This window comes from Oncorhynchus kisutch, linkage group LG21, assembly GCF_002021735.2.
Source record: "Oncorhynchus kisutch isolate 150728-3 linkage group LG21, Okis_V2, whole genome shotgun sequence".
In the NCBI taxonomy this organism is placed as follows: Eukaryota; Metazoa; Chordata; class Actinopteri; order Salmoniformes; family Salmonidae; genus Oncorhynchus; species Oncorhynchus kisutch.
This window is the reverse complement of record NC_034194.2, coordinates 18,877,972-18,902,301: the sequence shown is the minus strand read 5'-3', so window position 1 is coordinate 18,902,301 and position 24,330 is coordinate 18,877,972. Positions and strand designations below refer to the sequence as shown.

Below are 24,330 nucleotides of genomic sequence, written 5' to 3'. Positions count from 1 at the left end.
ACTATGGCATTTTTTTTGTGATCCGGGCGCCGCTCACTCACAACGTCTGTTGATGACATCACGGGGCATAGGACTGGTGGAGAAAAGAGCCAGAAGACCCTAAAACTTCACGTCTAATATAATTTTGAATTATTCAGACTTGATTGAAACATACGGCAACGGAATAGAACCGGAAGAACTCCGTTTCATTTACCGTTGAATACCGACACCCAGTCTCGGAAGTTGACTATTGCTGACTTGAGGCTGGTTTTCTACCTGGCTAGCCAGCTACGTTAGCTAGCTGCTAACAGCTTGTAACGTTAGTAGCGAGGCCAGAAAGTCTAACTTTATCCATTGATAAATAGCAAAGTAATTACCCGAAATAGTCAATTGTTCTAAGCAGTCGGTACGTAATATTGCGACTGGTTTAGTTTCTGGGGACATACAAGACCCCTTCTTGCCATAACCAGCATTTCGCTAAGCTATTTAGCAAAGCTAACCAGCAACGTCGCTCTTTCGCACTTTTTGGGTCCAGTTCAGGCAAGTAAGGATAACGAAACAGCTAGTTCGCTAAACGGGTACTTTTTATGCCATAATGGAAAGTTTAACATTAACTGATGGAGAGCAGAAGTATTACTCTGATTTGTTCGTTTATTGCGATACGGACAACACAAAGAAAGTGGCTTCCAATGGCAGAGTTCTTGACCTTTTCCGGGCGGCCCAGCTACCCAGCGAGGTTGTCCTGCAGGTGGGCTACCTAAATTAACTAGCCAGCTAAACGTATCAATCTGTCAAACGTGATAGGGGTGTGTTTGACATGTATGTGGCGTTCATGTTGACAGTGGTTAACGTGACGAGACACACCTTAATACTTGCCAGTTAGCAAATTGAGAAAGGTATTTCCTGCAGCAGGCTAACTAGCAAAGCATGCTACCAAGAATATAGTTAAGTTGCTAGCATTACATTTTATACATGTTCTCTCAACACCACATCTATTTATTTTCAATGTTTTTCTAGCTGTCTTTCTGCTTGATATTCTTGCAATTTCAATCATAAACTAGCTTAATTATCCCCACTTGTTTTTGGAGCTAACCAGTTTAAGTCGACAGCCCACTTCCTCTCTTGTGTATTTAATACTTTGTTGCTTGCTGGACTGGATACAAAATGTACAGTATAAGATAATCTTATTTGTATCGCCTTGATACTATTCGAAGGTCATAGTGCTCATTTGACTGATTAACATGAATCCAATCCAAGATGTGAAGCCAGTAGAATGTGCATTGTAGCAACGACTGTGTTACTTGAACATAGTCATGTTTAGCTATTTCTTTGTATATTCGTGCTGTTATCAATTTGTGGGCTGACGCCAACATTTCTGTTGCGGTTGAAGGTTTGCTGTCTTTCTTTCAATGTGTCATTTATTGACCTGCTCAGTCTAATTCCTAGGCCACTTGTCCTGGTGTAGGCTATAGAATTCATGTGCTAGGAAGGGGTGTGACTCAGACTTTTGTTTCAACAGTTACTGTGCTCTTTTGTGGGCCATGATGTGCTTTTATTTCCTCCCTAATGCAAAAACACAGGACTAAAGGTTTCTGTTTTGGTTGTTCATTATATTGAAGAATGGGCCTAATCCATGATCCATAAATCTGAGATGTGAAATGTTGCCTGGGTCTGTCTGTGGCCTATTTCCCATTGAAATGATGCAGACTCACTAGGCCTTGGCTGGTAGTTATACTTCTTACCAACGCAATGGCAAAGTCTCAGGGAATAGGTCGCCAACTTGCCGTATACATCTAATTCTGATGCATCCTTGTAGAAATGTCAGACCATTTTCTTTTATGACGACACAAGTCACATTGCTCAGTGAGCACACAAAGCAACATCTGTCTTCCTGTGTTAGTTAGGAAGCAATGTCCTTGGAACTTTCTCTGTGAGAAAATGCAACATTCCCTCCCATGATCAACTATTTGGCACATAACAGTGATGTGTGAACACAATAGTGAGTTTATATCACTCTACAGTATGTTGATAATAAGGTGAACTGCCCCTCCGTACCTTCAGGCTATGGTCAAACCCTACACCCCAACCACCTCTGGTCTCTTGACCCTTACGAGACGGCAGCTCCTGCTCAACCCAGTCCAAGCTCTTCTCTGTCCTTGTATCCCAAGGATGGAACCAGCTTCCTGATGCTAGGACAGCAGAGTCCCTGCCCATCTTCTGAAAGCGTCTGAAACCCTACCTCTTCAAAGAGTATCTTAAATAATCCCCCTCCTCAAAAAGACTGAAATGTAAATTTGTTGTCTCAGATCACAGAGCTCTGTGGAGCCACTCGCCTGGGCCATTTTGGAAGGAGCCAGTTTTACATTGCACTGAAACTCATCGCTGTAGCCCAGTCCGGACTGCCTCTCCGAGTAGAGAGCCTCAATTCTGGTTAGTAAACATGTCTGGAATGCTCCATCTATTAGGAATTCACCACTAATGTATGAGAGAGGGTATTAGCACCTGGGGGCACACTGGACAATGTTTACATCTTTTTATGTTTGCCTTTGGTGCGGTTTTAGTTAAATTCAGTCGCCTATATTGAAGGGAGAGTATCATAGTCATGTGTTTTTCACAATGGCACACATTTGACTTCAAAACAAAACTGATTACAGTGCATTCGGAAAGTATTTAGACCCCTTGACTTTTAACACATTTTGTTATGTTACAGCCATATTCTAAAATAAATACAATTGTGGTTTTCCCTCATCAATCTACACACAACCATAATGACAAAGCAAAAACAGTTTTTATTTAAATAAAAAAAACGGATTACATTTACTTACTTATGTATTTATTTAGACCCTTTAGTCAGTACTTTGTTGACGCACCTTTGGCAGTGATTACAGCCACGGGTCTTCTTGGGTATGATTTTACAAGCTTGGCACACTTGTATTTGGGGAGGTTCTCCCATTCTTCTTTGCAGATGCTCTCAAGCTCTGTCAGGTTGGATGGGGAGTGTCGCTGCACATCTATTTAAAGGTCTCTCCAGAGATGTTCGATCGGGTTCAAGTCCAGGCTCTGGCTGTGCCAATCGAGGACATTAAGAGACTTGTCCCGAAGCGACTCCTGCGTTGTCTTGGCTGTGTGCTTAGGGTCGTTGTCCTGTTGGAAGGTGAACCTTCTCCCAAGTCTGAGATCCTGAGCACTCTGTAGCAAGTTTTCATCAAGGACCTCTCTGTACTTTGCTCTGTTCATCGACCCTGACTAGTCTCCCAGTCCCTGCCACTGGAAGAACATCCCCACAGCATGATGCTGCCACTACCATGCTTCACCGTAGGGATGGTGCCAGGTATACCCAAGATGTGAAACTTGGAATTCAGGCCTAAGAGTTCAATCTTGATTTCATCAGACCAGAGAATCTTGTTTCTCATGGTCTGAGAGTCCTTTAGGTGCCTTTTGGTATGTCATGCCTTTTACATGTCATGCCTTTTACTGAGTGGCTTCCGTCTGGCCGCTCTACCATAAAGGCCTGATTGCTAGAGTCCTGCAGAGATGGATATCCTTCTGGAAGGTTCTCAAATCTCCACAGAGGGCCTATAGAGCTCTGTCAGAGTGACCCTTGGGTTCTTGGTCACCTCCCTGACCAAGGCCCGCTCTAGGAAGAGACTTAATGGTTCCAAACTTTTTCCATTTAAGTATGATAGAGGCCACAGTGTTTTTGGGGATCTTCAATGCTGCAGAAATTTGTTGGTACCCTTTCCCGGATCTGTGCCTCGACACAATCCTGTCTACGGACAATTCCTTTAACCTCTTTGCTTGGTGCTTGCTCTTACATGCACTGTCAACTGTGAGACGTTTTTTTTTTTATATAGACAGGTGTGTGCCTTTCCAAATCTTGTCCAATCAATTGACTTTACTGCGGGTGGACTCCAATCAAGATGTATGAACTTTTCAAGGATGCTCATTGGAAACAGGATGCACCTGAGCTCAATTTTTTGTCACAGAGCAAAGGGTCTGAATACTTATGTCAATCAGGTATTTCTGTTTTTTATACATTTCCCAAAATGTCTAAAAACCTGGAAAAAGGGAAGGGGTCTGAATACTTTCCTAATGCCATGTGTGCTCCCTAGAGATGAGCTGTTTTCAAATGCATATACTGTCAACATAGAGGATACGTCACCCAAGTTTCATATCTGAGTCCGTCCATTTAATAAGTAGCAGGATGCAGAGATATGGATGGATCAGAGCTGGAGTGTGATTTTGCAGGAAATGAAGACCACTATAAAGTACCAGTCAAAAGTTTGGACACACTTACTCATTCAAGGGTGTTTCTTTATTTTTACTATTTTCTACATTGTACAAACTATTAAATATCACATATGGAATCATGTAGTAATCAAAAAAGTGAAACAAATCAAGAAAAAATATATATTTGAGATTCTTCAAAGTAGCCACCCTTTGCCTTGACAGCTTGGCATTCTCTCAACCAGCTTCATGAAGTAGTCACCTGGAATGCTTTTCCAATGGTCTTGGAGTTCCCACATATGCTGAGCACTTGTTGGCTGCTTTTCCTTCACTCTGCGGTCCAACTAATCCCAAACCATCTCAATTGGGTTTGAGGTCGGGTGATTGTGGAGGCCTGGTCATCTGATGCAGCCCTCCATCACTCCTTCTTGGTCAAATAGCCTATACACAGCCCAGAGGTATTTGAGGTCATTGTCCTGTTGAAAAGCAAAATGATAGTCCTACTAAGGGCAAACCAGATGGGAAGGTGTATCGCTGCAGAATGCTGTGGTAACCATGCTGGTTAAGTGTGCCTTTAATTCTAAATAAATCACAGGCATTGTCACCAGCAAAGTACCATCACACCACCACCTCGCATGCTTCACAGTGGGAACCACACATGTGGAGATCATCCGTTCACCTACTCTGCGTCTCACAAAGACACGGCAGATTTCCACCGGCCTAATGTCCATTGCTCATGTTTCTTGGCCTAAGCAAGTTTCTTCTTCTTATTGGTGTACTTTTAGTAGAGGTTTCTTTGCAGCAATTCAACCCATGAAGGCCTGGTTGATGCAGTCTTCTCTGAACAGTTGATGTGTCTCACTCTGGGAAGCATTTGACGGGAAACTGAGGTTGGTAACTCTAATGAACTTATCCTCTGCAGCAGAGGTAACTCTGGGACTTCTTTACCTGTGGCGGTCCTCATGAGAGCCAGTTTCATCATTGCACTTGAAGGGTTTTTGCGATTGCACGTGACAACACTTTTCAAAGTTTTTTTTTCCATATTGACTTACCCTTAACTTCATGTCTTAAAGTAATGATGACCTGTCATTTCTCTTTGCTTATTTGAGCTGTTCTTGCCAAAATATGGACTTGATCTTTTACCAAATAGCCCTATCTTCTGTATACCCTACCTTGTCACAACACAACTGAAATTCCACAAATTTAACAAGGCACACCTGTTAATTGAAATTCCTTCCAGGTGACTACCTCTATGAATCTGGTTGAGAGAATGCCAAGAGTGCAAAGCTGTCACGGGAAGGGTGGCTACTTTGAAGAATCTCAAATCTCAAATATATTTAGATTTATGTATCACTTTTTTTGGCTACTAGATGATTCCATATGTGTTATTTCATAGTTTTCATGTCTTCACTATTATTCTACAATGTAGAAAATAGTACAATGTAGAAAATAGTACAATGTAGAAAATAGTACAAATAAAAACCCTTGAATGAGTAGGTGTGTCTAGATGTTTGACTGGTACTGTATATACAAAAGCATGTGGACACCTCTTCAAATCAGTGGATTTGGCTGCTTCAGTCACACTCGTTGCTGACCGGTGTATAAAATTGAGCACACAGCCATACAATTTCCATAGACAAACATTGGCAGCAGAATGGCCATACTGAAGAGCTCAGTGACTTTCAATGTGGCACCATCATAGGATGCTACCTTTTCAACAAGTCTTTTTATAAAAATAAAAAAATAATGCCCTGCTAAACCTGCCCCGGTCAACTAAGTGTTATTGTGAAGTGGAAACGTCTATGAGCAACAACGGCTCAGCCGCGAAGTGGTAGGCCACACAAGCTCTCAGAACGGGACCGCCAAGTGCTGAAGTGCGCAGCGTGTAAAAATTGCCTGTCCTTGGTTGCAACATTCATTATCGAGTTCCAAACTGCTTCTGAAAACGTCAGCACAATAATTGTTCGACGGGAGTTTCATGAAATGGGCTTCCTTGGCAGAGCAGCCGCACACCAACCTAAGATCACAATGTGCTATGCCAAACGCCAGCTGGAGTGGTGTAAAGCTTGCCGCCTTTGGACTCTGGAGCAGTGGAAACTGGAGTGTTGAATCACGCTTTACCATCTTACAGTACGACGTACGAATCTGGGTTTGGCGGATTCCAGGAGAAAGCTACCTGCCCCAAAGCATAATGCCAAATGGGAAGTTTGATGGAGGAGGAATAATGGTCTGGGGCTGTATTCATGGTTCGGGCCCCTTAATTCCAGTGAAGGGGAAATCTTAAAGCTACAGCATACAATGACATTCTAGACAATTCTGTGCTTCTAACTTTGTGGCAACAGTTTGGGGAAGGCCCTTTCCTGTTTCAGCGTGGCTGTGCCCCTGTGCAGAAGTTGAGGTCCAGACATAAATGGGTTGGCGAGATCAGTGTGGAAGAACTTGACTGCCTGCACAGAGCTCTGACCTCAACCCCATCGAACACCTTTGGAATGAATTGGACCGCTGACTGCGAATCCAGGCCTAATTGCCCAACATCGCTAAATGATCTTGTGGCTGATGAAAGCAAGTCCCTGCAGCGATGTTTTAACATCTAGTGGAAAGCCAACCCAGAAGAGTGGAAGCTCTTATAGTAAGAAATGGGGGACCAACTCTATATTAATGACCATGATTTTTGAATGAGATGTTCGATGAGCATGTGTCCACATACTTTTGGTAATGTAGTGTACAAGCGAAGAATAGAGAACAAATTCAACAGGAAATTGCACAGCCTAAACAGGAAGCTGGGCCAGAGCTATTGGAGGAAAAGACTCAAAGTACCTCTTTAAAACCTGAACATTAGGCTTTGTAAAGCACCTTTTGATACATCACTTAAGTAAATTGGGTAACACTTTAACTAGATGTGGTTAATAATGCAGCTGCAAACAAATGTTGTGGTTATCATTTTCAACACTTTTGTAGGCCATGTTGTAATAGGCCATACTAGACGACAACAACTGACTAGTTAAGTCCTGCTAGTTGAAACAACTAGCTAGCTAGAAGGGATTTGAGGCAGTGCTATAATCTAACAGTTTCTCATCTACAGTCAAGGACTTGCCTCTGCCTCGCTTTGTTGTGGCCAAGAATGAACAGGAGGCCAGACACACAGCCATGTACCCAGACTCTGAGAACCAGGGGTCTTACCAGGGCGTAATCCCACGACCCCCAGGCCGAGGGCATGTCAAGAAGTTGTCTGCCCATGAGGTCATCCAGCCCTGCGTGCCCACAGTAGAACCACAGGTCATTGCCCCTCTGAGCGTTTCTCTTATTAAGAGATCTCTAGTGGAGAAATATATTTGATCAACTATTTGAATGAGCTAGTTTCTTGACAGATTGATCTGTCAGAATTACAATTCAAACTTTGATAGACATTTAGGTTTTAATCTGATGTTATTTGCCACTTTTTGAAGCTGCAGCCTGACACCACGTCCCCTGTGGTGTCTCCGCACCAGTCCCCTCCCACCTCGCCCCACTGGAGAAAGCACAAACGTCAGGCCAGCGGGGGGAACGTAGAGAGACAACCTGTGGTTGTGGCAGGTGCTGTCTGGACACCTTTCAGAGAACCACAAGCAGGTACACACTCCACACAACAACCTGTATCCTCAATGTTAGTCTGTTTACAGTTTCAGTTGTAGATGTGTATTAATATCTGTACACAGTTGTCATGCATCGTTTTGGCTTTCACCAGTCATACAACTATTACATAGCTTGCTAGATAAGTGAGGTTCAACATGATTATTGATAATAGGAATATTGATAAGTGTCTTTAATCCACTCACTGAATGCTTGAGTATGCTCACTGCATCAGCGAGAAGGAGCCCTGTGTAATCTAATTGCCCTGTCCTGAGGCTGTGTAACTCTCCTCTCTCTACAGGACCTGTGGTGTCAGGTGATGGGATGTGGTCTGCCAACTCTCCTCCCCCTGTTCAGGAAAGCTGGGTCAGTTTGAAAGATGCTCATCCCCCCTCCTCCAGCACACTCCCAGCAATACATTCCTCACCGGTCCAGGTAGTGCAGCAAATGCTTCCATGGACCTGTCATATTTCTTGTAATGGCTTGAAGGCATAGAGATGGAGATGGCCTATTTCACTAGATGCTCTATTTCATTGGCTGTTTCCCCCACAAACTGAAAGTATTCAGACCCTTTGACTTTTTCTACATTTTGTTACATTACAGCCTTATTCTAAAATGTATAAAATTGTGTTTTTCCCCCTAAATCTACACACATTACCCCATAATGACGAAACGAAAACAGGTTTTTATAAATGTTTGCACATTTGTAAAAATAAAGACACATTTACATAAGTATTCAGATCCTTTACTCAGTACTTTGTTGAAGCATCTTTGGTAGCTATTACAGTCATCTTCTTAGGTATGACGCTAAAATCTTGGTACACTTGTATTTGGGGAGTTTCCCCATTCTTCTCTGAAGTTCCTTTCAAGCTGTCAGGTTGGATGGGGCGCATTGCTGCACAGCTATTTTCAAGTCTCTCCGGAGATGTTCGATTAGGTTCAAGTCCAGGCTCTGGCTGGGCCACTCAAAGACATTCAGAGACTTGTCCCGCAGCCATTCCTGCGTTGACTTGGCTGTGTGCTTAGGGTCATTGTCCTGTTGGACGGTGAACCTTTTCCCCAGTCTGACGTCCTGAGCACTCTGTAGCAAGTTTTCAACAAGGACCTCTCTGTACTTTGCTCTGTTCATCTTTCCCTCGACACTGACTAGTCTCCCAGAGACTGCTGCTGAAAAACATCCCCACAGCATGATGCTGCCACCACCATGCTTCACCGTAGGGATGGTGCCAGGTTTCCTCCTGACGAGACCCTAGGCATTCAAGCCAAAGAGTTCAATCTTGATTTCATCAGACCAGAGACTCTTGTTTCTCATGATCTGAGAGTCCTTTAGGTGCCTTTTGGGAAAACTCCAAGCGGGCTGTCGTGCGTTTTACTGAGTGGCTTCCGTCTGCACACTCTACGATAAAGGCCTGATTGGTGGAGTGATGCAGAGATGGTTGTCCTTCTGGGAGGTTCTCCCATCTCCACAGAGGAACTCTGGAGATCTTTCAGAGTGACCATCGGGTTCTTGGTCACCTCCCCGACCAAGGCCCTTCTCCACCGATTGCTCAGTTTGGCTGAATGGCCAGCTCTAGGAAGAGTCATGGTGGTTCCAAACGTCTTCCATTTAAGAATGATGGAGGCCACTGTGTTCTTGGGGACCTTCAATGCTGCAGAAATGTTTTGGTAACCTTCCCCAGATCTGTACCTCAACACAATCTTGTCTTAGAGCTCGACAATTCCTTCAACCTAATGGCTTGGTTTTTACTTTGACATGCACTGACAACTGTGGGACCTTATATAGACCGGTGTGTGCCTTTCCAAATCATGTCCAATCAATTGAATTTACCACCGGTTGAAACATCTCAAGGATGATCAATGCAAACAGGATGCACCTGAGCTCAATTTCGAGTCTCATATCAAAGGGTCTGAATACTTTACACATTTTTGCAAATGTATTTAAAAAAATAAACCTGTTTTCGCTTTGTCATTATGGGTTTTGTGTGTAGCTTGATAAAATATTTGATCCTTTTTAGAATAAAGCTGTAACGTAACAAAATGTTGAAAAAGTCAAGGGGTCTGAATACTTTCTGAATGCACTGTAGCTACTGTGATAAGTCAGGAATGGTTATTTTCTCTCTAAATGTTTCACATGACTGGCTTTAGGAGAACTCTTCGATACGAACGGTTGCATCTGCGACAACAGCCAATGAAACCCAAAGACAGTCCAGTGGTGGTTATGACGACCCCTGGAAAATCACAGACGAGCAGAGACAGTATTACATAAATCAGTTCAAGACCATCCAACCAGACCTCAATGGTTTCATTCCTGGTGAGTAGTGAGCTTTGTGTGAAACCAGCTTTTACACATTTACCTTCAATCTGCAGTTGCTTCATCCATTTTTGGACTAATAAATTAATGTTATTCAAGAATCAAAGGGTATATACATTAGAAATGCCTAATGAGCTTAGTTTAACTGTCATACTCCATCAGGACCCACATTTTTTTTTTTACACCAATGGTTGTAAACATTGTACATGTAAACAAACATTTTATAGCCTCTCAACATGTTAAAAACTATCTTTAATATATTGGCTGGTCAGTCCTTGTATTCATAGCTCTGCCCATTCAATTTTAGTGGTTACATTTCTCCAGGCATATCACTCAGCTTTTTACCAAAATATAGGCAGGGAACTACTTTGTTTCAATTAAGGATTGGCCCTTTAAAGGTTACAGGGACTGGCTGTTATGCTACAGTGATTGACCCAGCACAAACAGTTTTTCCCTTCGTCTATATTTCAGGTTCTGCCGCAAAAGAATTTTTCACAAAATCAAAGCTACCTATTCTTGAACTGTCCCACATTTGGTAAGTTATTAGAAAGAGGGCTATTGGCTTTAGTTGAGATGCTCCCCATATGTAATGATGGAATTGTGTTATGAACCACCTGATTTATTCTTAATCCAGGAAGTAATACCAAAGAATGGAATAAATAACTCTTCAGTTATTGAATTCACAAGGGATTCGAGCAGTTTTCCATTCACAAGTATGTTTAGTATTTTTCGCTGACTCACATTTTTTGCATTACAGGGAGCTGTCAGACTTCGATAAAGACGGGGCGTTGACACTGGATGAGTTCTGTGCTGCATTTCATCTGGTTGTTGCTCGGAAAAACAGCTATGATCTTCCCGAAAAGCTGCCGGAGAGTCTTATGCCAAAGCTTATTGACTTGGATGACTCAGCAGGTAAAAGCTGGCGCTCTCCTGCTATATAATCAGAATCTGTCCAAACCTGGCCTTGGGACTGTCTGCTGCAGACAGTTGATTTATGAAACACAGAGAGAAATGGAATCGTCATCCTGATATAAATGTTCCATGTTCCAGAGGTTCCAGACCAGGCACCTGACGTGGGCTACTCGGGATCCCCCGTGGAGGTGACACCCAACAAGTCCCCCTCCATGCCCTCACTCAACCAGACCTGGCCTGATCTCAACCAGGGCAACGAGGTTGGACACCGAACCACCACATGTAGTCACTGTAAAATAGGTCATCGTTGAACTTTTGCCATTCCAGCATTTTGCAAATTACTTCTCAATTAAGTGATCGATAAGGATCTTTCCATTGCTCGGTTTTAGTAGCTGTCCTCTTGCAGTAATTTCCTAATTCAGTATCTTTCTTATCCATTTTTAAGAAACACAGATTAGTACTTAAAGAAACCTACAAAAGCTACAATTCTCAATCAGTCAGTTTGCTCCATTTCTGTTAAGTTAGTTATCATGGTTCCAGTCAATATCCATCCCTTCCTCACTATAATGAATGGATAAGTGATAGTAAATGCAGTTCCTCACCCCGCCTGTGTGAGAGCAGTGGGGTTTGTAACTGGGTGGGGAATCATCCTGTGTGCTGATGTGTTTCTGCTTTGTCTCTCTAGCAGTGGGAGACTTTTAGTGAGCGCTCCTCCAGCTCACAAACTCTGACCCAATTTGATTCTAACATTGCGCCAGCTGACCCTGTAAGTCCATCGCTTAGTTTGCCTATTTCAGTATAAATTATGAAATTAACCCAAGGGCTAATTAAGATCTCGCTCTGAGTGCATGTACTTAGTGCTACTGAATTTACCATAACAGCAGTACCCATGTGATTTTTGCTTGCTTAGCTTTTTTTGTCCCATACTATGATTAAGAATGACATTGTGGGCCCTATAAGTTCCTGGGATATTTTAAATGTTAGCAATATTTAATGTCTTCATGTTTTTTTTTTTTTTGGTAATTTTTTTTTTAAACTCTTTTCTACATTGTAGAATAATAGTGAAGACATCAAAACTATGAAATAACACATGGAATCATATGTAACCAGAAAAGTGGTAAACAAATCAAAATAGCCACCCTTTGCCTTTAATGACAGCTTTGCATTCTCTCAACCAGCTTTGAGGTAGCCACCTGGAATGCATTTCAATTAACAGGTGTGCCTTGTTTGAGCCAATCGGTTGTGTTGTGACAAAGTAGGGTTGGTAAACAGGTGGCCTTTTACCAAATAGGGCTAAGTCCATATTATGGCAATAACAGCTCAAATAAGCAAAGAGAAATGACAGTCCATTACTTTAAGACATGAAGGTCAGTCAATCCATACAATTTCAAGAACTTTAAAAGTTTTTAAGTAAAGTTGCAAAAACCCATCAAGCGCTATGATGAAACTGGCTCTCATGAGGACTGCCACAGGAAAGGAAGACCCAGAGTTACCTCTGCTGCAGAGGATACGTTCTTTAGAGTTAACTGCACCTCAAATTGCAGCCCAAATAAATGCTTCAGAGTTCAAGTAACAGACACATCTCAACATCAACTGTTCAGATGAGACTGCGTGAATCAGGCCTTCATGGTCAAATTGCTGCAAGGAAACCACTAAAGAACACCAATAAGAAGAGACTTGCTTGGGCCAAGAAACATGAGCAATGTACATTAGACTGGTGGAAATCTGTCATGTCTTTTTGAGACGCAGAGTAGGTGAACGAATGTTCTCCGTGTGTGTGGTTCCCGTCGTGAAGCATGGAGGAGATGGTGTGGGGGTGCTTTGCTGGTGACACTTGTCTGTGATTTATTTAGAATTCAAGTTACACTTAACCAGCATGGCTACCACAGCATTCTGCAGCGATACGCCTTCCCATCTGGTTTGCGCTTAGTGGGGCTATCATTTGTTTTTCAAAAGGACACCTCCAGGCTGTGTATAGGCTATTTGACCAAGATGAAGAGTGATGGAGTGCTGCATCAGATGACCAGGCCTCCACAACCACCTGACCTCAACCCAATTGAGATGGTTTGGGATGAGTTGGACCGCAGCGTGAAGGAAAAGCAGTGCTCGGCATATGTGGGAACTCCAAGACTGTTGAAAAAGCATGAATCTGGTTGAGAGAATGCCAAGTGTGCAAAGCTGTCAAGGCAAAAGGTGGCTACTTTGAAGAATCTCAAATGTTAAATATATTTTGATTTGTTTAACACTTTTTTTTTTTTTTTAAATAAAGAAAAACCTTTGAGTACGTGTCCAAACTTTTGACTGGTACTGTAGAGCTTCAGTTTTCTCAATCTGCATAATTGCCATGAATGGAAGCCTTTTCTAGCCTTTTACAAACTGTTCTGACACTATATGAAATATTTCTATCCTAATGGCAGTATATGGGCTTATGATCATCAAACACCTCTGTCCTTACAGGATACAGCCATTGTCCACCCTGTCCCCATCCGCATGACCCCAAGCAAGATCCATATGCAAGAGATGGAGCTGAAGAGAACCGGAAGTGGTAAGATACTTTCCCCATATGATAAGAGCATGTAAACATATCAGAAGACCGAGCTCTGTCTTCTAAAGCAGTGGAGACTGGAGAGACTAGCAACTCTCAAGAATTTTACTGAGAAGTAATGAAGGGATGCACTGTACCTCTTTCTAAATACTGTTAAGGGAATTGACCGTCTTTCTCATTCCTGAAGACCACACACATCCTACAAGTCCCCTGATGGCTAAACCACCTGACCTCTCTGAAGAAACCAAGCTTGCCCCCTCTATGAAGTTTGTAACTGCTAACTCTGGTATGTGTCTCAAGGGATGTGCCATTATCACAAAGAATTTAGGACAGTTGCAATTTTTAGGTAGGCCATATTTCCTATAATAAATCTGTGACCATAATTATATTGCATTTCCTTGAGACATGGTTCAAGATACAATACTCATATTTCTCTCCTAAAGGTGATGGTTATAGCAGTTCAGATTCCTATACTTCAGATCAAGACCCAATTACAAGTGTTGTAACAAGACAAAGGTAAGTTGGTCTCAATATCTAGAGATATTCGATGTCAAAACACATGCTTTGTTAATTGAAGAGTTTTTGAATGGTAAGCTCACTAGCTGTGTTGTAGGTCTCATTCTGGGACGTCTCCTGAAGGACTGAAGGTGGTGACTGCTCCCCCACCGCCACCCCCCAGACCACACGCCTCCCACTCCCGCTCCTCCTCTCTAGACATGAACAGAAGCTTTGCGGCTGTCCCCCCCGGGCCACAGTCGGCTGGAGTCGTGGCCTACCCTCCAGCCGTGCCTCCTAGACCACTACCCACACAGGTAGAACTATCAGCACAGACCTGAAGACTTATCAAAATGTTGCCGCCTCTGTGTAGTCTTTAATAGGAAATGTACATATTGAAAATCAAGAAATCTCCTTTCTTTATGTTCTATTCACTCTACACAGACTATTACTACTACTACTACTACCAAGGGAGTGAACGTCATTTATAATAAGGGTTACATGGAGAAAAGAGAACCTCTCTGAAATGAAAATGGATCGCCTTCCCTTGGAAAAAAAGTGATATACACACACCCAAAATAATAATTAAAACGAAGTGGATAGCAGAGAACATGTTTAACCTCACTTCTTGGACACACCAAAGCCTTAGATATGCAGTTTTAGAAACTGTTCTTTCTTCTGTAAGCATTACATGGCAACGCAGGATTTTTAAATATTTTTTTGGGCACAGGGCTGCGGGCCAGAAGGTTGTGAGTTCAGAGACTACTGTGGACAGATGTCCTTTATAGTAAAATCTATCATATTTGCAGGTCAGAGAGAAAAATGGCCTTATAGAAACATTTCATGCAATTCTACATAATGTTACTTATTAGCAGAATATTTTTTAATACCACATAAATTACAGGCTAAGAATGGACAGATGTGTGTTCATCTTGTCACATTTCTTCAATGCCAAATCAGTGTGTTTTGTTTTCAACAAAACTGTTCATGTCTGCAAACAATCATTAGGAATCTGAGAATGGTTCTTTCAAAAGTTAAGCCTACCTTTCCACCCCAAACAGGGTAGTCCTACCGATGCATAAAAATGAAAGCTTTTAACTACTGGCTACTCTGCTTCTGTGGCTTAACCCAACGAGAGAAGGTCACAAGTGTTTCCCTAAAAGCTGTCTTGGGTTTAAATATCTTCTATTGTACAGAAAGTGAATAGCTTAATCAATTGATAGTGACAGAATTTGATTACCTCCCAAGCAAAGTACATTTTTGTCTCAGCTGTAGAAACTAAATGATATCCCGGGTATTTTACCGCTTGTTTCTATCATAAAGCGTCACGGACCTAACCACTGTTATAGTTTACTTTATATAATGGCTCTGTAATTTTTTTCCCCCTCTAAATCTTAAGATAACAATGTGCTTTTTGCCATTTTCTTTAATAAAAGGTAGGCCTATGGCAAATCTATGGATATAGCAGCCAAATAGCCTAATTTTATTTGTCAAACAGGTAGGCCTACCTCTTTCTTAAATAGGAAGAAATAGGCTCCAACACAAAGTCCTCTTGTTGTTACTAAAGTCGAATTAAAACTTTATATTAATGATGCCTACTGTCCATTGGTTGTGCTGCTGCTTCAAATTTCAGCACCACAATGTTACTCGAATCAATAACTCAATAACGGAACATAGGTTATAGGCTATTCCGCGCACAAGATTTGGACTAGGCCTAATCGGAAGTAATGTTTGGAAGAAGCTTTTGACTCACCTCCTGAACTGCAGCCACTGTAGGCCTGCACAGCATTGGTGAGACGACACACAAAAAAGGTTTTGATCAGCAAGAGCAGAGCAGCCCGGGGCTCAGGGTTGGAATATCCATTGCAGTGTGTAATGCAGCCTAGTTTTATTTATACCATCCCAGCAGCTATCTTTGTAATATAACTTTGATCTGTGCTTCTCCGACCATGCACTTCGTAGCCTATAAGCTATGGATAATTTGATTGAGACTACACTAAATAGCCTGTAGGCGGCTCACTTGATATTGCATGCCAGGCGGAGAATCAGCGATGAGGGGCGGCATCAGGCGTGCGCACACACACACACACACTGTACCAGTCAAAAGTTTGGACAGATCAAACCATTCAAGGGTTTTTCTTTATTTTTACTATTTTCTACATTGCAGTGAAGACTTCAAAACGATGAAATAACAAATATGGAATCATGTAGTAATGAAAAAAGTGTTAAACAAAATATATTTCATTCTTCAAAGTAGCCACAGTTTGCCTTGATAGCTTTGTACACTCTTGGCATTCTCTTAACCAGCTTCACGAGGAATGCTTTTCCAACACTCTTGAAGGAGTTCCCACATATGCTGAGTACTTGTTGGCTGCTTTTCCTTCACTCTGCGGTCCAACTCATCCCAAACCTTCTCAATTGGGTTGAGGTCGGGTGATTGTGGAGGCCTGGTCATTATTTGGCCTCTCCTCCTTGGCCAAATAACACTTACACAGCCTGGAGGTGTGTTTTGGGTCATTGTCTTGTTGAAAAAAAAATGATAGCCCCACTAAGTGCAAACCAGATCGGATGGTGAATTGCTGCAGAATGCTGTGGTAGCCATGCTAGTTAAGCATGCCTTGAATTCTAAATAAGTCACAGACATTGTCACCAGCAATGCATCACTTCCATCCTTTGCCGCATGTGTGGTTCCCACTGTGATCATCCGTTAACCTACTCTGCGTCTCACAAAGACATGGTGGACAAGGTCAAATTTGGACATCAGACCAAAGGACAATTTTCCACAGGTTTAATGTCCATTGCTTGTGTTTCTTGGCCCAAGCAAGTTTCTTATTATTATCGGTGTCCTTTTAGTAGTGGTTTCTTTGCAGCAATTCAACCATGAATGCCTGATTCACACAGTCTCCTCTGAACAGTTGATGATAACTCCGGGTCTTCCTTTCCTGTGTCGGTCCTCATCAGAGACAGTTTCATCATAGTGCTTGATGTTTTTTGTGACTGCGCTTGAAGAAAAGTTATTGATTTTCCGTATTGACTGACCATGTCTCAAAGTAATGATGGACTGTTGTTTCTCTTTGCTTATTTGAGCTGTTCTTGCCATAATATGGACTTGGTCTTTTACCAAATAGGACTGTCTTCTGTATACCACCCCAACCTTGTCACAACACAACTGATTGGCTCAAATGCTAAGAAGGAAAGAAATTCCACAAATTAACTTTAAAAAATACTCAACACTCCCCTTGACTGAAATTGAAAAAACATGACCCTCCCCCAATTTTCTCCAGGTACCTATGCAGTAAATTTCAATCCACATCTAAGTCATTGACTAAGTAATCTCCTATTCAAGGTTGTGTTCCGTTTTTCAATATGCAGTGTTTAGTCTGAACCCTGTGTTTTTTCCCCAGACCTCGGGTCCCCACAGTGGGCATCGCTCAGATGAGGGCCTGGCAGCTCATTCCACTACCTCGCCCCAGCAGATCCCGGAGCAGCCCAACTTTGCTGACTTCAGTCAGTTCCAGGTGTTTGCTGCCTCAGAAGAGCCCAGCGATGACGGGGAGAAGCACCCAGAGAGTCTGCCGGTAAGTCAAACACCGTAAAATACAGAACCACCTTGCAGTTGGTGAACCTAACCCGGTTATATCATCTGTACTCCTGTTATAATAAGACAGACTGTTCGTTCTCCGTTCACAGGTAGAGAAGTCTTTAGAAGGTGCTGGGCCTTTGAGAACTGTGAAGAGTGACAACCAGGAAGAGCGAGCTGCAGCTACTGTGAACTCTGTAAGTAATTGACTTATTTAGACCATGATGCACCTCAATCAATCACTCCAACTACCTCGTAACTCAGTACACTGTCTTGATACCTATACAGTGGCTTGTGAAAATATTGGCATTTTTCCTATTTTGTTGCCTTACAACCTGGAATTAAAATGTATTTTTTTAGGGAGGGGGTTTGTATCATTTGATTTACACATGCCTACCACTTTGAAGATGCATAATATTTTTTGTGAAACAAACAAGAAATAAGACAAAAACAGAACTTGAGTGTGCATAACTATCCACCCCCTCCCAAAGTCAATACTTTGTAGAGCCACCTTTTGCAGCAATTACAGCTGCAAGTCTCTTGGGGTATGTCTCTGTAAGCTTGGCACATCTAGACACTTGGATTTGTTCCCATTCTTCAAGGCAAAACTGCTCCAGCTCCTTCAAGTAGGATGGGTTCTGCTGGTGTACAGCAATCTTTGAGTCATACCACAGATTCTCAATTGGATTGTGGTCTGGTGTTTTACTAGATCATTCTAAGACATTTAAATGTTTCCCCTTAAACCACTCGAGTGTTGCTTTAGCAGTATGCTTAGGGTCATTGTCCTGCTGGAAGGTGAACCTCCGTCCCAGTCTCAAATCTCTGTAAGATTTTAAAAAAAGGTTTCCCTCAAGAATTTCCCTGTATTTAGCGCCATCCATCCTTCAATTCTGACCAGTTTCCCAGTCTCTGCTGATGAAAAACATCCCCACGGCATGATGCTGCCACTACCATGCTTCGCTGTGGGAATGGTGTTCTCGGGGTGATGAGAGGTGTTTGGTTTGCTCCAGACAGTGTTTTCCTTGATGGCCAAAAAGCTACATTTTATGTCATCTGACCAGAGTACCTTTTTCCACATGTTTGGGGAGTCTCTCACATGCCTTTTGGCGAACACCAAACCTGTTTGCTAATTTACTGCCGGGCAGTATTTTCACGTCCGGATGAAATGCATGCCCAGATTCAACTGCTTGCTACTCATCCCCAGAAGATAAGATATGCATATTATTAGTGGATTTGGATAGAAAACACTCTGAAGTTTCTAAAACTGTTTGAATTATGTCTGTGAGTATAACAGAACTTATGTCGCAGGCGAAACCCCGAGGACAAACCATTCAGATTTTTTTTGAGGTCACTCTTTTCAATGGGGTTTCATTGGGAATCCAGATTTCTAAGGGACCTTCTTGCAGTTCCTACCACTTCCACTGGATGTCACCAGTCTTTAGAAATTGATTGAAGTCTTTCCTTTGTGTAATGAAGAAGTAGCCCTGTTCAGAACGAGGGTCACTTGTAGTGTACTGTTAGATAGAGGGGCATGACCAGAAAGCTAGCTACAGTTTGTTTTCCTCCTGTATTGAATACAGATCATCCCGTCTTCAATTTTATCGATTATTTACGTAAAAAAAGACCTAAAGTTGTATTACAAAAGTAGTTTGAAATGTTTTGGCAAGGTTTACAGGTAACTTTTGAGATATTTTGTAGTCAAGTTGCGCAAGTTGTAACCAGTGTTTTTCTGGATCAAACGCGCCATGGATATGTATCGACGTAATTAATCGAACAAAAGGACCATTTGTGATGTTTATGGGACATATTGGAGTGCCAACAAAAGAAGCTCATCAAAGGTAAGGCATGAATTATATTTTTATTTCTGCGTTTTGTGTCGCGCCTGCAGGGTTGAAATATGCTTTTCTCTCTTTGTTTAGGGAGGTGCTATCCTCAGATAATAGCATCGTTAGCTTTCGCCAAAAAGCCTTTTTGAAATCTGACGTTGGCTGGATTCACAACAAGTGTAGCTTTTAATTTGGTATCTTAAATGTGTGTGTTCATGAAAGTTTGATTTTTATAGTAATTTATTTGAATTTGGTGCTCTGCATTTTCACAGGCTTTTGGCCAGGTGGGACGCTAGCGTCCCACATATCCCAGAGAGGTTTTAAGCAATGGCTTTTTTTCTGGCCACTCTTCCGTAAAGCCCAGTTCTGTGGAGTGTATGAGAGATACTCCAATCTCTACTGTGGAGCTTTGCAGCTTCTTCAGGGTTATCTTTTGTCTCTTTGTTGCCTCTCTGATTCATGCCCTCCTTGCCTGGTCCGTGAGCCTTGGTGGGCAGCTCTCTCTTGGCAGACTTGTTGTGGTGCCATATTATTTAAAAAAAAATGTATGGATTAAATGGTGCTCCGTGGGATGTTCAATGTTTCGGATATTTTTTATAACCCAACCCTGATCTGTTGGGTTATAAGAGCTCCATGGTCTTCATAGTGCGACTTGCTTGGTGGTGTTGCAGACTCTTGTGCCTTTTGAACGGCTACATATTTATATATACTGAGATCATATGACACTTAGATTGCACACAGGTGGACTTTATTTAACTTTATTTGAGTTCTGAAGGTAATTGGTTGCACCAGATCTTATTTAGGAGCTTCATTTATTTATTTTTTTATTTATTTTACCTTTATTTAACCAGGTAGGCAAGTTGAGAACAAATTCTCATTTACAATTGCGACCTGGCCAAGATAAAGCAAAGCAGTTCGACAGATAAAACGACACCGAGTTACACATGGAGTAAAAACAAACATACAGTCAATAATGCAGTATAAACAAGTCTATATACAATGTGAGCAAATGAGGTGAGAAGGGAGGTAAAGGCAAAAAAGGCCATGATGGCAAAGTAAATACAGTATAGCAAGTAAAAAACTGGAATGGTAGTTTTGCAATGGAAGAATGTGCAAAGTATAAATAAAAATAATGGGGTGCAAAGGAGCAAAATAAATAAATAAATAAAAATTAAATACAGTTGGGAAAGAGGTAGTTGTTTGGGCTAAATTATAGGTGGGCTATGTACATGTGCAGTAATCTGTGAGCTGCTCTGACAGTTGGTGCTTAAAGCTAGTGAGGGAGATAAGTGTTTCCAGTTTCAGAGATTTTTGTAGTTCGTTCCAGTCATTGGCAGCAGAGAACTGGAAGGAGAGGCGGCCAAAGAAAGAATTGGTTTTGGGGGTGACTAGAGAGATATACCTGCTGGAGCGTGTGCTACAGGTGGGAGATGCTATGGTGACCAGCGAGCTGAGATAAGGGGGGACTTTACCTAGCAGGGTCTTGTAGATGACATGGAGCCAGTGGGTTTGGCGACGAGTATGAAGCGAGGGCCAGCCAACGAGAGCGTACAGGTCGCAATGGTGGGTAGTATATGGGGCTTTGGTGATAAAACGGATTGCACTGTGATAGACTGCATCCAATTTGTTGAGTAGGGTATTTGAGGCTATTTTGTAAATGACATCGCCAAAGTCGAGGATTGGTAGGATGGTCAGTTTTACAAGGGTATGTTTGGCAGCATGAGTGAAGGATGCTTTGTTGCGAAATAGGAAGCCAATTCTAGATTTAACTTTGGATTGGAGATGTTTGATATGGGTCTGGAAGGAGAGTTTACAGTCTAACCAGACTCCTAAGTATTTGTAGTTGTCCACGTATTCTAAGTCAGAGCCGTCCAGAGTAGTGATGTTGGACAGGCGGGTAGGTGCAGGTAGCGATCGGTTGAAGAGCATGCATTTAGTTTTACTTGTATTTAAGAGCAATTGGAGGCCACGGAAGGAGAGTTGTATGGCTTTGAAGCTTGCCTGGAGGGTTGTTAACACAGTGTCCAAAGAAGGGCCGGAAGTATACAGAATGGTGTCATAGCAAAGGGGGTGAATATATACAGTTTACATACACCTTAGCGAAATACATTTAAACTCAGTTTTTCACAATTCCTGACATTTAATCCTAGTAAAAATTCCCTGTCTTAGGCTAGTTAGGATCACCACTTTATTTTAAGGGTGAAATGTCAGAATAATAGTGATTTTATTTCAGCTTTTATTTCTTTCATCACATTCCCAGTGGGTCATTAGTTTACATACAGTCAATTAGTATTTGGAAGCTTTAACTGCCTGACTGATGTCTTGAGATGTTGCTTCAATATATCCACATAACTATCCTTCCTCATGAAGCCATCTATTTTGTGAAGTACACCAGTCCATCCTGCAGCAAAGCACCCCCACAACATGATGCTGTCACCCCCGTGCTTCACGGTTGGGATGATGTTCTTCAGCTTGCAAGCCTCCCCCTATAGGACTCGTTTTACTGTGGATATACTTTTGTACCGGTTTCCTCCAGCATCTTCACAAGGTCCTTTGTTGCTGTTCTGGGATTGATTTGAACTTTTCGCACCAAAGTACATTCATCTCTAGGAGACGGAACGCGTCTCCTTCCTGAGCGGTATAACGGCTGCGTGGTCCCATGGTGTTAATACTTGCGTACTATTGTTTGTACTTGCAAATGGTTATTTTCAGATTTATACAGTGTTTTATTTTTTTCCCTGTCAGGCCAAAGGGTCCATCATGGCCCCCCCACCTAAGCCTGTCCGCCGGAGACTAAAGTCTGAGGATGAACTCCAGGAAGAGGCCCTCCCCCTGAAGTCTAACGTCATAGCCACTGTTTTAGCTGCACAGCCATCCATTCCCAGGTAGGAACAGTGGCTCCATATGAATCTGAATAGTGACTGGTCTTTCATTGTTGATTTATATATCTTCGATCACTTAATTGGCATTGAAATGAAATGTAAGTTTTAAAAGTAAAAAAAATAAAATAATTGCAGGTCGGTTGGGAAGGATAAAAAAGCAATTCAAGCCTCTATCAGAAGAAACAAGGAGACCAACACAGTCTTGGCCAGGCTCAACAGTGAATTACAGCAACAGCTAAAGGTAGGGGAGTGTTTAAACACAGTACATGCATACTAACCGATTTGTTATTGAACTGAACCTGAGGCTTGATTTTGAACATTTTGGCATAAAAAAAAATCTAAGCCTTTACAAAGGTTGAACTTCATTCCTAATTTTATCTTGTTGTTTTTCATTCATAGGACTTGCTAGAAGAGAGGATATCTTTGGAGGTTCAACTGGAACAGCTTAGACCATTTTCCCATTTGTAACCTGTTTGTGAGGAGGATAAGTCCATGAGAGCAGATAGGAGAGATGCACATGTTGTTCTCCCGATGTCCACTCCCTCTGTGTTCTGCTGTCTCTACTGTGGGAAACAGACTCTGTCACCGGCTGACTGACTGCAACAACACACCCTGAGTCGCCCTCATCAGACAGAGTACAGTCTTACCAGAGCGGCTGGGATGGGAATGTTACAAATATTGGCACTTTTATTTATCAAAGAAATAAAGATTATTGTAGACGTCAATCCCTTATAACAGGACAGGCCCCCGAGGCTAGCCAGGCACGCATAGAACTGGAACTTGAGTCATGCGGTACTGAAGGCCAAGTTCCCTCCCCATTCTTCCCCGTGATGACAAGTGTCCAGTTCACTGAATGAGAGGAGCACACTGTGGTCTGTCTGTAGTGTGAGTGGGCCTGGCCGCCCGGGCCCTGTCAAGGACAGATAATCATACCAGCGAGGGCATTGGGTGAGGAGAGGGGAGGAGTCTATGGGAGATGATGCTCTATCCTGGAGCACCTTGGACTGATCATGTGACAGGAATTTATTAATGTTCCAGTTTATTACTGTGTGTGTGGATGTATGTGGGCAGGCAACGGTTACAAACTGCACAATGCAACAAGTGTATGTATGTGTTCTCTTAGTTTTTTTCACTAGTCTTCTGCGATTTGATCCTTAACACAGTGAGCTGTATTACCTTGTGAAGTGATCGACCCCCAGATGACGGGACACCTTTAAGTTTCGCTCCTGGCTCTGTAGTTGCTCATGCTGCCGCTGCCTGTGAGAGAGGTCCTTGTGAGATACCAACTATGGAAGTGAGACCTGACTGAAAAGACTGCACCCCCCCTGTTTTTCTTTTTGTTTCCCCTCTGACACCATTTTTATTTTTACCTGCATGTTGTTCATGTTCTTATCTAGTATGAAGACTGCGCTTAAAAATAGACCACTTGATTTCTACCTGTATATCTTACCTAGTATGACATTGTGGTGGTACCTAAACATTGTATAACTGTCTTTGTTTTCCTGGAATTTCCTGTTTCTTTTCTCAACCTGTCCTCAAATGCCTTACTCCTGGCGTTCAGGTTTCCACTTGATTCTATTCTCCCTGTATTCTCCCTAGGTGAACCTTCTTTTCCCTGCTGTTCAGGTTGATGTACTGTAAAAGGGTTATGTTGTATATTGTATATGATACACACCTTTTGATCTCATATGTACATTTGCATTAATTGCTGACTAACAGCAAATATTCTATTTAATTGCTTATTATGGCTGTGGGATGATGACTGCATGGATGTATCTCTGCAGAATGAACTAGCAGCTGTGTGATTTTTACACAAAATAAAATGACAATATTTTAACCACCTTTTTTCTGGTTCAAATGTTATTGTTGATGTGACTGACTCAAGCACTCCCAAGGAATACCTTGTATTGCTAAATTTTGAACACTTGATAGTAAAATATGATGCATTCCAGTCTAATAAGATC

General features: G+C 42.1%; 1 protein-coding gene across 5 annotated transcripts; it reads left to right on the top strand.

The window, feature by feature from the left end:
* The first annotated feature begins 44 nt into the window (after nucleotides 1–44).
* LOC109866405 (ralBP1-associated Eps domain-containing protein 1-like) lies at nucleotides 45–24,208 on the top strand. 5 transcript variants are annotated; one of them, XM_031800496.1, is made up of 19 exons: nucleotides 45–727; nucleotides 2,286–2,409; nucleotides 7,289–7,482; nucleotides 7,653–7,815; nucleotides 8,117–8,181; nucleotides 9,961–10,126; nucleotides 10,598–10,661; nucleotides 10,884–11,038; nucleotides 11,177–11,298; nucleotides 11,724–11,804; nucleotides 13,496–13,583; nucleotides 13,771–13,869; nucleotides 14,027–14,099; nucleotides 14,197–14,395; nucleotides 17,483–17,656; nucleotides 17,769–17,855; nucleotides 22,230–22,369; nucleotides 22,502–22,607; nucleotides 22,766–24,208. In XM_031800496.1, the coding sequence occupies exons 1-19, from the start codon at nucleotides 575–577 to the stop codon at nucleotides 22,832–22,834; spliced, it is 2,322 nt and encodes a 773-aa protein (XP_031656356.1). In that variant the 5' UTR covers nucleotides 45–574; the 3' UTR covers nucleotides 22,835–24,208. The 5 variants fall into 5 exon arrangements, with proteins under 5 accessions (XP_031656356.1, XP_031656357.1, XP_031656355.1 ...); XM_031800497.1 differs by having other exon boundaries at nucleotides 54–727; nucleotides 7,659–7,815; XM_031800495.1 differs by having other exon boundaries at nucleotides 56–727; nucleotides 7,659–7,815; nucleotides 8,117–8,250.
* The last annotated feature ends 122 nt before the right edge of the window (nucleotides 24,209–24,330 follow it).